Source organism: Aulonocara sp. 'chitande type north' Nkhata Bay, linkage group LG7, assembly GCF_057382095.1.
Source record: "Aulonocara sp. 'chitande type north' Nkhata Bay isolate Kocher_YH1m ecotype deep benthic linkage group LG7, A_spYH_male_GT1.1, whole genome shotgun sequence".
NCBI classification, from domain to species: domain Eukaryota; kingdom Metazoa; phylum Chordata; class Actinopteri; order Cichliformes; family Cichlidae; genus Aulonocara; species Aulonocara sp. 'chitande type north' Nkhata Bay.
The window spans coordinates 64682799-64696719 of record NC_141350.1 but is presented as its reverse complement, the minus strand read 5'-3'; the positions used below and the strand labels follow the sequence as shown (position 1 = coordinate 64696719).

General features: G+C 41.7%; 1 protein-coding gene across 3 annotated transcripts in view; it reads left to right on the top strand.

Moving 5' to 3' along the window:
* The first annotated feature begins 741 nt into the window (after positions 1-741).
* The window catches only part of fanca (FA complementation group A), a 33791-nt gene continuing 20611 nt past the window's right edge, over positions 742-13921 (top strand). For 2 of the 3 annotated variants that reach the window (XM_086301948.1, XM_086301947.1), the window contains exons 1-20: positions 742-948; positions 1176-1288; positions 1559-1655; positions 2576-2730; positions 3220-3315; positions 6062-6135; positions 6299-6408; positions 6690-6800; positions 7000-7063; positions 7453-7565; positions 8310-8386; positions 9043-9184; positions 9397-9530; positions 9678-9788; positions 10788-10883; positions 11031-11090; positions 11348-11436; positions 11847-11907; positions 12010-12059; positions 12202-12272. In XM_086301948.1, the coding sequence (XP_086158074.1) occupies positions 888-948; positions 1176-1288; positions 1559-1655; positions 2576-2730; positions 3220-3315; positions 6062-6135; positions 6299-6408; positions 6690-6800; positions 7000-7063; positions 7453-7565; positions 8310-8386; positions 9043-9184; positions 9397-9530; positions 9678-9788; positions 10788-10883; positions 11031-11090; positions 11348-11436; positions 11847-11907; positions 12010-12059; positions 12202-12272 (1885 nt within the window). In that variant the 5' untranslated portion in view covers positions 742-887. The remainder of the gene's footprint in view (positions 949-1175; positions 1289-1558; positions 1656-2575; positions 2731-3219; positions 3316-6061; positions 6136-6298; positions 6409-6689; positions 6801-6999; positions 7064-7452; positions 7566-8309; positions 8387-9042; positions 9185-9396; positions 9531-9677; positions 9789-10787; positions 10884-11030; positions 11091-11347; positions 11437-11846; positions 11908-12009; positions 12060-12201; positions 12273-13921) is intronic. The other variant, XM_086301949.1, reaches the window with a different exon arrangement.

Genomic DNA, 13921 nt, shown 5'->3' with positions numbered 1-13921 from the left:
TTTTGTTTAAAATTTAGGTTTTGTTTAATTTCCAAAAGATGAAAATATCAGAGGGACAACTCAGGGTGAGCCATATGGAGAGGCAAGGTTTGGATGGTTTGGGAATGTGCAGAGGAGGGAGGGTGGTAAATATTAATTAATATTTTTTGTAATGAAAAAATATACCTCAAACGTTCTTTATGAAATGAGTGACTCTTTTGTACTGACTGTCATTTCTTTTTTATTCACAGCCTATAGAACATTTAAACAACAGAAGCAGACCCAAAGTGCTTTAGAGACAAGAACATTATCATTCCAGGTTTGCACCCCCGCCTCTAGAGGTCAAAAGTATTGATAATGGTATTTGTAATACTGGCCCTGTATTTACTTCGTATCAGATCTATACAATAATTTGTGGTATTGCACAGCACCAGTTCATGGATGTTGTGAACGAGGACATACAGGAGGGTGAAATTGAGGAGACACTGCTCCTCAGTGGAGACACCTATAGGAAGCAACTGAAAGAAAAAGACACAGTAATATGTACACAGTTCAACCTTTTGGTTTTCATATTATTTATATCTTTAAAAAATAATAATGATAAATAAAATAACGAAACAAAACCATTAAAATAAACGAAAAGACTAAAGAAATAAAGCAAACCTTTATGAACTCACTCCGGCATATTTTCTGTTTGGCCCACAGTTGGAGGGATCTGATTGGCTGCAGTCCGGGCCAATGAGAGAGAAGAGCGGCAGGCGCGTGAAACATGGAGGAAAGCTTGAACCAAAACAGAGATTTTGCCTACTGTAAAAGCTAAAAAATGCGATTTAAGACGATTTATTTTGCCCGCTATTACTGAGTGAAGGTTCTGTGAAGGCGTTTTGTGAGCGGACAGTGAGAGTGAAATGTCTCTGAGTGCTACGTGTGAGTCGGTGTCTCAGAAAAGGACTCTGTCGAGCCTCCTCGGTGAGTTTGACAGCTGCACCCACCGTCAACACTGAACACGAAGATAATAAAAACGTTCATTCATTTCATTCATTCATTTCATTTATTTATTCATTTTCAGGCACAACAAATACCTATATTGAACATAAAATACACAAAACAAAAAACAAAACTTGCCTGAAACGTTTTGAAACAAGCCTTTCGTGCAGTATTATTATTATTTTTTTTATTTATTGTTGTCTTCCTAGCTGGTCGTGAGCTGAAGAGGCCTAAGCTGACAGATGCCCAGAAGCTGCAGGAGGCAGCGATCCAGCTGTTGGAGCAGCAGCAGAACATCTGCAGCCTGTTCAGAGAGGTCGGGGTGAGTGAGGGGAGAGAAGCTAAGCGCCTACACTGAGTCATTTCATTAAGATTTTATTTAGGCCATTCTGTAGACTGAACATGTAACAACGCACAATGTCACGACTGTCAGGAGTTTAAAAGAGAAACGATAACCTTCAACTTGGAAACACAAGCACAGAATGATTGCAGGAAGTGCATGAAATGCTTTTAGAGATAAAAAAAAAAGAAGCAGTATCACTCTGCACTATTTCGCAAATATCACATATATGTTTTTTCACACTTTTTGTAGCAATCTGAGACATGGAACCTGTCCTCTCATCAGGATGGAGAGAAGAATCAAGTGGCGTCCGAAGGTCTCTTATCCACCATCACTGGGTCACTGCTGGGTGAGACGAGCACTCTGAAATGCTCTCTGAGCTGTACGCCGCTTTTGTTAAATGTGTGGAAAGCTGCTGCTTTCTACAATTTCACTCTCCAAAACTGAAGCACTAACCTTTTTGGATGGCCTGTACACGACAATAAGCCATAATACCAGTCAGATAATTCATTTAAAAGTTCTCCGGTGAGCACCAACAGCATAAACATAATGAAGAGGTCTTATTCACTGACTCCAGGTATTACAGGTGATCCCAGGTTGTAGTGCTTAATATATTGTCTTGGCAAGCTGAAGGATGCTGGTTTGATTCCAGCTGGAGGCATAAATCCCCTCTGGGGTTGCGTCAGTTCAGTGTAAAAAACTGACAAATCAAACATGCATTTTCCTGCTGGGGTGACCCCTCGTGACACCTTACTAGGTAAAGTGTTTTTATTGCTCTAATACAACTATTGTCACTTTAATCAGTTATGTTTGTGTCTGCTGAAAGCAAAACATCTGAATTTTTCTTGATTATACTGTACTGTAGTGCACAGCTCTCATCAATGATGGGATTCAATGGCTGAAATAAGCTCATTGCTGCAGTTACCAGTGAATCTGTCTTGAAACATTTGCGCAAACACATGAAGTGATGTGACGCACCCAAAATTTCTTTGTACATGTACAATGACTATAAAGGGCTATTCTATACCTCTATTCCACGGAAGGGCAAAAATGCCAAAATGCTTTTGCATGAAAGTGATTATTATGAATGGAATCTGTGGTCCTTCAGTTGTGTGAAAAAATATCAGAAATGTTGTTGTCTTCTTCAGATGTCTCTTTTTTGTTTTGTGCTTTCATATCCCTTAATGTGACTTGTGGAATTTGAGTGCCACCTAAAACCAACGTAATTGTGGCATAAAGTTAATGTTTTGTGTTCCACTGTGTGGATAGCGAGTGAGCTGAGGCGTCAAGCTGTGCAGCTGGGTGTCCCAGTGGCAGTGCTGTCGGTGAAGACGGTGTTGGAGAGACTGAAGGAGATCACAGAGGAAACCAGTGAAAGGGAGGAAGAGGAGACAAAGAGAGAGATGCTCACTTCCTCTCAGAGAGTGAGTAACTGCCAGAGCATCTGACCATCTAATGCACAGGTGTCGAACTCCAGGCCTTGAGGGCCGCTGTCCTGCTTGTTTTCCAACTAACCTGCCCTTGTAGCTTCTTATTGGCAAAGCACACCTGATCCAGGTAATCAGCAGCAGGTAAGGCAGGGATATCTCAAAAACAAGCACGAGGCTGGCCCTCAAGGAATGGAGTTTGACACCCCTGATCTAATGTGATTATGGTGGGGAAGCATCTGTTGCAGTGGTGGATTCATCTGTTAATAGCTGCCAAACTTTCATATCTACATGGTGATCTCCACGGTTTGCTCAAAAACAAGCAACAAAAAAGACAAATATTGTTGTATATGATGTCTGGAACTTTCTGGCTAAAGAAGCAACAGTCTGTTCCTTCTTGTTTTAAATTTTGAAATTTCTCTTTATCACGCCCAGTCCAGCTATCCCTTTTTCCCCGAATTAAGTCCGTTCCGGTCCTCCTTCCAGGTCCAGCTGTGTGTTCTGTTGGAATCCAGCAGAGAATTGCTGTCACAAGGAGCCATCTGCCCCAAACTGCTTTGGCAGGAGTACATGAGAGATCAGGTGTGTGTACACACAGGAGCTTGTATACTGTAAATAAGCAGCTGTCTGTGAAGGTTCTCAGTCATCCAGGTCATCGTAGTCAAAGGAGCTTGCAAAGAAAAGCGTCTGGACTTCTTTAAGTTGCTTGAAGACGTTTCACCTCTCATCCGAGAAGCTTCTTCAGTTCTAAGGTCAAATGGTGGAGAGTCCCAGATATAAACCTAGTGGGAGTGACCCCCCACAGAGGGACAAAAGGACCCCCTGATGATCCTCTAATCGCCTGAGCCAAGGTGGAAAACTGGGCGTGGGTCCCAATCAGCCAGAGTTTCGGGTGAGCTCATTGTGAAACCTGGGCCCACCTTATCATGCGAATTCCTGAGGTCAGATGGCCCAGGATGTGAGTGGACGTTAAGGCGTCTGGGAAGGGATCTCAAAACTGGATTATAGATGGCAGAGAGTTGGTGTCGTAAACCACCGCCTCTGTTCAAAGATGGTCGCTCACAGTGGACATAGATGGCTTCTTTCACTCCTCTTTCAAACCATCTGTCCTCTCTGTCCAAAATGTGAACATTGGCATCCTCGAAAGACTGTCCTTTATCCTTAAGATGCAGATGGACTGCTGAGTCTTATCCTGTGGAGGTGGCTCTTCTGTGTTGTGCCATGCGCTTGTGAAGTGGCTGTTTGGTCTCTCCGATGTAGAGGTCTGGGCATTCCTCGCTGCACTGTACAGCATACACCACATTGTTAAGTTTGTGTTTTGGCGTTTTGTCTTTCGGGTGAACCAGTTTTTGTCTGAGCGTGTTGCTGGGTCTGAAATACACTGGGATGTCATGCTTGGAGAAAACTCTCCTGAGTTTCTCTGATACACCGGCTACATAGGGGATGACAATGTTGTTGCGTCTGTCCTTCTTATCCTCCCTCGCTGGTGTCTGGTCTTCTTTTCTGTGCCTCTTTGCTGACTTTAAAAACGCCCATTTAGGATAGCCGCACGTTTTGAGTGCTTCCTTTACATGTGTGTGTTCCTTCTTTTTTCCTTCAGGCTTAGAGGGAACATGTTCTGCCCGGTGGTGTAGGGTCCTGATTACTCCAAGTTTGTGTTCCAAAGGGTGATGGGAGTCAAAGAGGAGGTACTGGTCCGTGTGTGTGGGCTTCCGGTAAACTTCGATGTTGAGTTTGCCGTTCTCTTCAATGTGCACGGCGCAGTCCAGGAAAGGCAAACAGTTGTCCTTTGTGTCTTCCCTGGTGAACTTGATGTTTTTATCCACAGCGTTAATGTGCGCAGTGAAGGATTCCACTTCTTGTGTCTTGATTTTGACCCAGGTGTCGTCCACATATCTGTACCAGTGGCTGGGTACTCTTCCTTTGAAAGAGCCAAGAGCCTTCCTTTCCACTTCCTCCATGTAAAGGTTGGCTACAATAGGTGACACGGGGGAGCCGATGGCACAGCCATGCTTTTGTCTGTAAAAGCCTTCGTTGTACTTGAAATATGTAGTGGTGAGGCAGAGGTCTAACAGTGTGCAGATCTGATCGGGTGTGAAGTTGGTCCTGTCCTCCAAGGAGCTGTCTTCTTGTAGTCGTTTTCTGACAGTCTCCACGGCCTCCGTGGTGGGTATGCAAGTGAAGAGAGAGACTACATCAAAGCAACTTAAAGAAGTCCAGACGCTTTTCTTTGCAAGCTCCTTTGACTAAATAAGCAGCTGTATCACCCATTGAGAAGATAGGTGTAGCTCTTTGAAACCACATACTCACAATCCCTGGACAGGTTGTGTGATCAAGGGACTCTGCAGCTTGATAAAGTCATATGACTTCTTTTTGAGCGGAGAGTTGCTGCCATCTATGCAGTCAGTCAGTCAGTCACACTTTGGACCCCTTAGGACCAACTGGGCATCATTTAAAAACACCACAGCTTACCTGTGTCTTGTAGTTGAACTTGTCCATCCCTTTATAACCACGGTGTACCCATCTTCTGACGGCTGCTTCCAGCAGGACAACACACCATGTCACAAAGCTCAAATGATCTCAAACTGGTTTTTTAAACATGTCAATGACTTCACTGTACTCAAATCGCTTCCAGAGTCACCGGATCTCCATTAGAGCACCTTTGGGATGTGTTGGAATGGGAGAATAAAATTAAAATGTCTGAGAAATGTTTCCAGCACATTGTTGAATTTGTGGCACAAAGAATTAAAGAAGTTCTGAGAGACAAAGGGGGTCTAACCCGATACGACCAAGGTGAACCTGAAAAAGAGTCGGGTGAGTGTAGTTTGAATGAAGCAGTGAGATAGTGAGAAAAGAGAAACGAAACTTTGACTTTGACACAGAACAACCGTCCTCATATGTTTAATTTATTTTGCTTTTCTAGACTTTGCCCAGCGTTGCTGGTGGAATATTAACCAACTTTCTGTTGGACTCAAAAAAAGAATCAATATTTGGATCCATCCCTTTCTGCTTTCTGGGTCCAAGCCACAGTAGTTTATTTAGCTGTATCTCTGTATCAGAAAGTTAAAAAACAAGTTGGAGAGTTACATGAAACTTGGTGGAGAGGCCTCTGTGGAGAAGCTCTGTCTGTAACCTTCTAGGTGTTGCACACAGCTGCAAAAGCGAGATGATGTAGTTCATGATAACCTTCCTGGTTTCCATTAATATTTCTACACTCAGGACTGAATTATATTTAATAAAGATTGAAACTGTGCTCTTGTTTTTTGTAAAAAAAAGTCTTTCACTTGGTGAACGTTGCTAAAATAAAGAATTTGTTGGGGTTTTTCAGAGGCTACCCAAACTGGAGATGGTCTACTATCTTCACTCTTACAACATCCTCAATCTGAAGTACATTTTAGAGAGGTAAGAAATATCAGTTAATGATTTTCTTTCTGCGCAGTCTCACAGAGATGAAGATCAAAACAGGGTGTAACTGTCTGATTATTTATGATCTGGGCTGTTCTGACAGATTAAATACCCCCACTCCTCACACACAGTCATTGTTTTGTTTTTTACCTTTGTTTAGTGATGAAGAGGTGAGATCATGGCTGGTGTCCCAGTTGAGGCTCCTGTGTGGATGGAGGCCTCCACAGGAAGAAGAGGAGACCAAACAGCTTCAGCAGAAAGTGTTGTCAAGTAGGAGACGCTCATATGTTTGTAGCTTTCACTCAAGAAATCGTTCAGTTCTTAATGCTGCTTCAGGTTTTAGAGATTTGGTCTTTGGTCCTGTCAGTTATTAGCTTTTCCTTACATGGCATTCGTGCAGCCCCTCAGTTCATCCACTGTCTGAAATAAAATGTTCTGATTGGCAGCCCCTCATAAACAAAAGGTTTGAACAGCAGGTGGGTGGGGCTTCTTTGCTCACAGCCAGAGCTATATGCATGAAATGAGAGCACTAGGGACATCTCCTGTTTCAGGTGTGGTTGGCGTCTTAGTGGGAGCAGGCTTTGAGCTGAGGCGCGATCCGGCGGCTGCAGACAGAAGGCTCTCCCTGCTCTGCTGCTCGATTCTAGACGACCTGCTCTTCTGTGAGTCTGCGTGTCCTTGTCCCACTTAGCCTGTCCTGTGTCGATAAAATATTAACTAAAGCACTTTGATTCACACTTCTGCATGCAGAAAACATCTTTTTTGACTTCTTCGATTGTTAATTGTTGTCTTGGTGTAAAGGTAGTACTTTCTTTTCTTTATTTTTAGCCACACTTTTTATTGCTTTCTGTCGTCTTTCAGGGGTTCTCGATATTGTGGACGAGAGTCTGATGCTGGAGTCTGCTGAAGCAGGAGCTGAGCTTTGGTTCTGGGTTTTTAAAAATTTATTTCTTATTTACCTTTCCTGCAATCAGACAGCACTGTTGAGGTCTCTGTCTGAGAAAGGAGACCTGCGTTTATATATATGTCACTGCAAGATCAGAGAAGAAAACTAAATTTTAGATTTTCCTACAAAACTCAGGAATCAAAGGCAGGAGAGCGGGCAAAGGGATTTATACTTACCTACAAATAGTCACACTAACATAACCTCTAGGTTTCGGCTCATTTTTTTATATGCAGGAGAAATGGTGATCTTCTGGATGTCAAATGCTGAGCTTGATTTATATAAACTTTATTGAAACCACGGTGCCTGACACCAGTTTTAGTCTTGCTGTTACATGCAGTGTGTAATTTCTCGCTCGGTGTCTTCTGCAGGATTCAGATTTTTGATGCCTCACTGTGTGGAGTTTCAGTGTCAGCCGACTGCCTTCAGCGTTTCTTCAAACACTCCCTCACGCAGACTCTCACCTACAAGCCCCGACTGAAAGGTAAAGACTTGTCACAGGCCCTTTCAAACAGACTGAGGCTTTAGTTTTTTTTTAATGTTGAAGATTAGCTGGAACCTATCCACCTCTATTCATCTGGCAAGACCTTTAAGAGGGAACTGAGAGTTCAGTTTCAGAAAGATTTTCTTGATCTACAGTACGCAGTAAAAAAATCGTTACTGAGATTTGATCACAATGTAAAAATCTGTGTTTTTGTCTGTTGATGCCTTTTGTGCAGGTGACGTTTAAACTGTCATCAATAGTACTAAGGAAGGTGATTAAATCATCAAGTTTCCAAAACTTTAATGGGTTAATCAATACCCATTTAGCTACCAGTTTATATTATTTAGCTATAAATGATCAATGACTATTTAAAGGTCACACCACCCTGAGCGCGCCCGATCTCGTCTGATTTTGGAAGCTAAGCAGGATCAAGCCTGGTTACCTGGAGCAGGTCATCTACTCACTGGAAGATTGATGGTTCAATCCCTGGCTGCTTCAGACATGACAGATCTGCAAACATCTATAACACATCTGTCTTTGCAAGAATTATTTAACTCTCCATGTGGTATAAATATTGCACAATAAGTTTAATAAAAACTCTTTTAGGAAACATCACAAAAAGCATCAAATTAAGGTCTAAGTAACTCAAATCACTTGTAGGTCCAGCGATATTTGATGTGGTGTAAATAAATCTTTAAAAGTCATTTTTATGCTGCAGAAATGACATAACTGATATGTTCTCAGTGTCAGATGCAATCACCCTGCAGAATGAGTGGACCTTTGCAAAAGCCAGCCGCTTGCTGACTTCTCTCTTCCGTCAGGTAAATGTGTAACTGTAACTGGGTTTGTCAGTTTGTCACATGTAATTAAGATTAAGAAGAAGAAAACATGTTCTGCATTATATCTGTTTTCTTTCTGTGTCTGAGTTGAAGCTAAATGTGAATTTCTTATTATTAATTTCTTAACTAAAAATAGGTGGAAATACTTTTGAACTTTTTGTCAACTTTATGTGAGACTGTAAACTATTCCCGAGGTTGGGGGAACAACCGAGAACGATCAGCCACATTTGGTTTTTAAGTGAGGAGGCGGAGTAAAGAAACTACTGATTTGATTGTTAGAAGTCAAGTTTTAGCTCCTTTCCTTCTCCCTTTAAGCGCACTTTCTTCAGATCGATCTCCTCATCACAAGTTAAAACAAAGCTTTGCACTGCAATATGATCAATTATAAAGGTGCGGCAGGATGCTGGTTTCACTATGACTTTTAGGTATTAAGTTGCTTTTAACTTTGAGACCTTCATTTGTATGATATTGTCTCTTTCACATTTTGCCAGCTCACAAGCGCTTATCTACCAACATCAGTGGTTTCCTCTTCAGGATTAACGCTTTCACTAAAAAGCTGAAAAGACCCACAGTTTACAAATCAGTGGTCAGCAGGGACTGCTGAGTAACTGTTCTGTGCTGTTTTGTTCCTCTAACAGCTGGCTGTGGTCTTCAGCGTGGAGCAGCTGCTGCGTCACCTGCAGCAGGTTTTGGAAACCCATGAAGTCAACTGGAAACATGTCCTGTGCTTCCTCTCTACCCTGCTGGTGTACTACCAATGTGCCCAGCCCAGCCTCAAAGGTAGGCGTGCTGATGGTCTATCAGCACAGACAGGTGGAAGTCTTATGTGTGAAAGGAAAAAGAAAAACCAAATTTAAAGAAAAATCATGCACAACCTTTATTCCAAACCAGCGTAGTGATATTGAAATAAACTCGAGTTTCTGTAGCAGTAAACTAGTATTTCAGAGAGAGAGGAGCACAGTGATATCTGTCCTGTTCTGTGTCTCCGATAGAGCTGCTGTCCAGACTGCTGAACTCTGCATTCGAAGGTTATGACCTTGAGAACCTCATAACCGCCTTCTTATTGGCTCGACAGGGTGGACTGGAAGGACCCGGCATCTTCCCCTCGTACAGCGACTGGTTCAAGGTTTCGCCTTTTAACATCCATTAATAGTTTCTAGTTTATTAATAGTTTTGGGAATTACCTTTTCTGCCATAGACTGAAACACTGAGAGCTTTATACCTTTTATTTGAATATTTTTAATACCAGCAGAATCTTTTTCTACCTTTCCAGATGTCGTTCGGTGGTGGCAGTAGCTATCATGCAAGCAGTAAGAAGTCGCTGGTGTTCCTGCTGAAGTTCCTCTCTGACCTCGTGCCTTTTGAACCTCCACAGTACCTCAAGGTGACATCCACGCGTCTCTGAGTTTACACTTAGTAGGAATGCACAGGGTATTAATATGCTTATATTCCCTTATTTGTTTTGCTAGTGCAGACTGCTTTGATTTGCAGTAGCACTAATGTTGCCGGTTTTGTTACTGTGAGTGCATCTTCTCAGTCTTTTCAACTCACTTGACTTGTCTGAATCCTGAGCGCTGTAGCTGCAGTGTTTGTTAAACCTGAAGCTACTTCAGTCGCTGTTGCACTGAAATCTTAATGCTTATCGGAGTGCATTAATGCAGCAGTGTTTTGCTTATGGAAAATAAGATTATTCATCATTTGTTTACACACGGCAAATGTATTAATTCTTAGATTTAAGACTTCAATTCTACTCAAGGTTAAGCAGAAGCAGGTCCGACCACATATTTTGAGGAATTATTGAAGTTGAAACATTAAATTCAATGGACACGGTGATATGAAAACTTCATGTACAGAAGATAAAAGCTTTTATTTGCCATTTGTAGAAATACACTAGTTTAAAAAATCCGATTAAAAAACAATATGTCAAAACATTTATAGAATATTTATGACTACTAAAGAATAACCACTTAAATATCTTAAATATTAAAAAAGTCTTAAGTTTTACTTATTTAAACCTCTCGACAAAGCATTTCCATTTCCACGTGAAAGTCCCCTCTGGTTCTGGGGATGCTAATCGCTCCAGGAGGTTTTCTGTGTTGCCTGCTCGTTGCTGTCAACAGCCGCTCTCCTGAGCTCTCATGCTGCTTGCTTGTTTTGCTTGTTAATGATCATTTTCAGCTGCTATTTTCTACTTTTTGTAACATATCTGCTATGAAAAATGGATCGCCCATGAATACTTTTATATATTCATAACTACATGTCTGCTGGGAACAAATGCTAGCAGAATTATGGCATTTCCTGGAGAGCGTACACTATAAGAAAACGCTAGAAACTGAGAGGAATAGCCCAGCTCTGACACCTCACTGTCATTTTCCCCTGCTAGGTTCACATCCTCCACCCTCCATATGTGCCTGTGAAACACCGCAGCCTGCTGATGGAGTACGTCTCACTGGCTAAGACCAGACTGGCTGACCTCAAGGTAAGAAGAAAAGGGAAAGAAGAAGGTCGTTATCACCGTGTTACTTTGATTTTTCCATATAATACAATAAAAACAACACTGTGAGTGGATTGTGGTTAATAGTGTAGCACACATGAATTAAATATCATGGTGTGTGTGTGTGTGCAGGAGTCAGTGGAGGACATGGGTTTATATGAGGATGTTTCGGCTGCAGGTACATCGGTGCAGGTAACAGTGACACACAGTGGATATTCTATTATAATTTTAATTTTTGATACATATTCTATTCCATGCTGTGCCCTCCTTCTGTTTTCTATGCTCTGTTATTCTATTCTGCAACCCGCAAACTGGCATCAGAACCCAAACTATCTTCTACGTCTTAAGTAACAAGCAACACAAAACTTTGTGTGGACACAGGTGTAATTAGGGATCGCTGAGTCCTGGGTTGACATAAGACTAATAGTCCAATGTTTGTGTGTCTGCAGCCTCAGTGTCAGGCTGCCCAGGATGTGGACAAAGCTGTGTCTCTGTTTGAGAGCACAGGCAGAATCTCTGCCACAGTCATGGAGGCCAGGTAAACTACAGCACATTTATACCAGACACAGGGCTGAGGAGCCAGGGCCCCCAACCCTCGGCTTAAGAGAGCTTTAAGGTGTTTTCTTTAAAAGAATTTAGCAGCTACAGAAAGGTGTTATTCGAAAGCAGGACAACCACGAAGAGACTTTAATGGTCTGAAAGTGACACAAGACATTAAAGGGATAGAAAATACAAAAGTATGAGAACAGACTTCACAGAATGATCTGGATTACTTTGTGATATTTTCTTGAGAAGATCTGAATGGTATAACTCAATTTTACATGTATTTTTAATATACATGAAGCAACCAACCAGTCAGCCTGTCAGTGCTCAGGAGGCCCTTTTCTCATAATCTGTTTTAAATATAAAATACATGTTATTTGAAAGTCCTCTCTGGTCTTCTCACAGTATTTTCCGGAGGCCGTATTTCCTGACTCGGTTCCTTCCCGCGCTGCTCACTCCGAGAGTGGTAAGCGCTTCCTGTTATCCCTCCCGATATTCTTCTGTGCATTCTCATGTGTGAGGTTGTGTTTTTGTTGCATGACATGCATGAACTGTCATTTATTTGCAGCTTCCTGTGAAAGTCGATGCTCGAATGAGTTTCATCGAAGCGTTGAAAAAGTGAGTTTCTATCAGAGAGATGAAAATGTCAGCAGGTTGTTCCCAGAGTTTCTTCTTTAATTAAGTTTCTAGTTGTTTTAAGTGATAACATTGATCATCATCACCACAATATGATTATTTGTTACTTTTTGTGTGTGTTTAGAGCTGATAAGATCCCTGCTGCACAGTATTCATCCTACATGGAGTCCTGCCAGAAGCAGAGACAACAGAATAGTGGGTATTCTTTTAAAGGACCGCTGACATTATTTATTATTATTTATTTTAAAGATGGACATTATTTGTTTGATTATTAGCACAGTGCAGTGAAAAAGTATTCAAGGCCTCCTGATTTCTTCTGTTCTGTGTGCATCTCAAAATTGAAAGTTAAAACAAACCCTGATTAAACACAACAAAGTTCATATTGTCAGGTCATGGTGGTCTTGAGTGCTCAGATCATACAGCATACATACATGCTGCAACAGTTTGAAAGATGAGAGGTCAAACATCTTCACACATTGCTGTGGTGGAAGTTTGACCCAGTGATCTTTGAAATACTTGTACGTTGGAGGTCCTGCCTCAGCATCTCACTGGGATGCATGTCTGAGCTCTTTGACAGTCTAAAATGTTTCCTTTAAAGTCATTCAGACATGGATTTATCCTTGTTCTGGCACTAGATTTCCAACTCTATTTGACAATCCGATAACTTGATGTTCTCCTTTTGGGATTTCTGTCAGAAGCCAGAATCCAAGTTTCTCCGACAGGTCACCCTGTCCCTGAAGCAGCAAAGCACCTCTGTAAGATAAAAATAGTGCATAATAGATATAATTTGGAATTCTATTTGGTTTAGCAGACAGAGAGACATTCAACAGATGTACTTCTTAGTAGAAAGTAAGAGAGCACAGAATGACTGGTAATGTCTTTCAAGGGAAGTGATCAGTGATTAGAGTTTATAAGTGGAGATATATCAGCAACAACTACAGGTAAATTGGATTAATGCAGTGCATTCTGCCTGCTATAGCTCTACTTGCTATTGGTGTGCTGGCTCAGACAGAACGGCAGGGTTGCTGATCTGCACGTCCAAACCAGAGACAGACGCTGGAGACTTTCTTCATTTCCCAATTTAAGCATGAAGACAAACAGCTGGGCTAGTCTTGTGGAAACTTTGTTGCCTCTGACTTTAAAAAAATAATCCCCAACCTGTAACGAATGGTCAAGCATAAGTTACAAGATATGGTGACTTATCTTTTATTTGACTACAATATAATAAAAAAATCAATAACATCAATGAAAACATACTTTCATGACAGCAAGTGTAGTCTCCCTCTGCTGGGCATTCGGAGAATGCACGTTTTAAACGCTGCTTCATCAGCTTTCGTCTCCAGACCCTGAAGGGTTTGGGTGTGCATGTACACCTCTGTGTTGAGTCGATTTTATCCCTGCAGCCTCCTGAAGGAAGCAAAGCACTCATGATCTGAGAAGTGCTGCATCAGAGAGGCGTGTCATCACACATGATCATTCAGCACTGCACTCATCACACTGACTCACTGATGTCTCAGTGTGATGAGTTTATGTGGGGAAAGTCAGATTAGATGTAAGATGAGGTTTCACTCTATGATGAGTGAAAACCGGTGCGATAAATTCTGTCACCTTTTGACAGATTTGTGTTTTTCAGTCTACGCGTGGGTATAATTTTGCAGAGACTCTGTTAGTTGAGCTGCTGTGCTTGAGAGTGACAGGTTAGACTGATTGCTGATTATTGTGTGGATGCCTTAATAGGCATCCACACTATTGAGATCCTGTTTCTCTTTCTTCTTTATTATTATTCCGGGTGTTTCCGTACACTTTTTGCCGTGGATCTACTTCCACAATTTTTGTGCTATTTT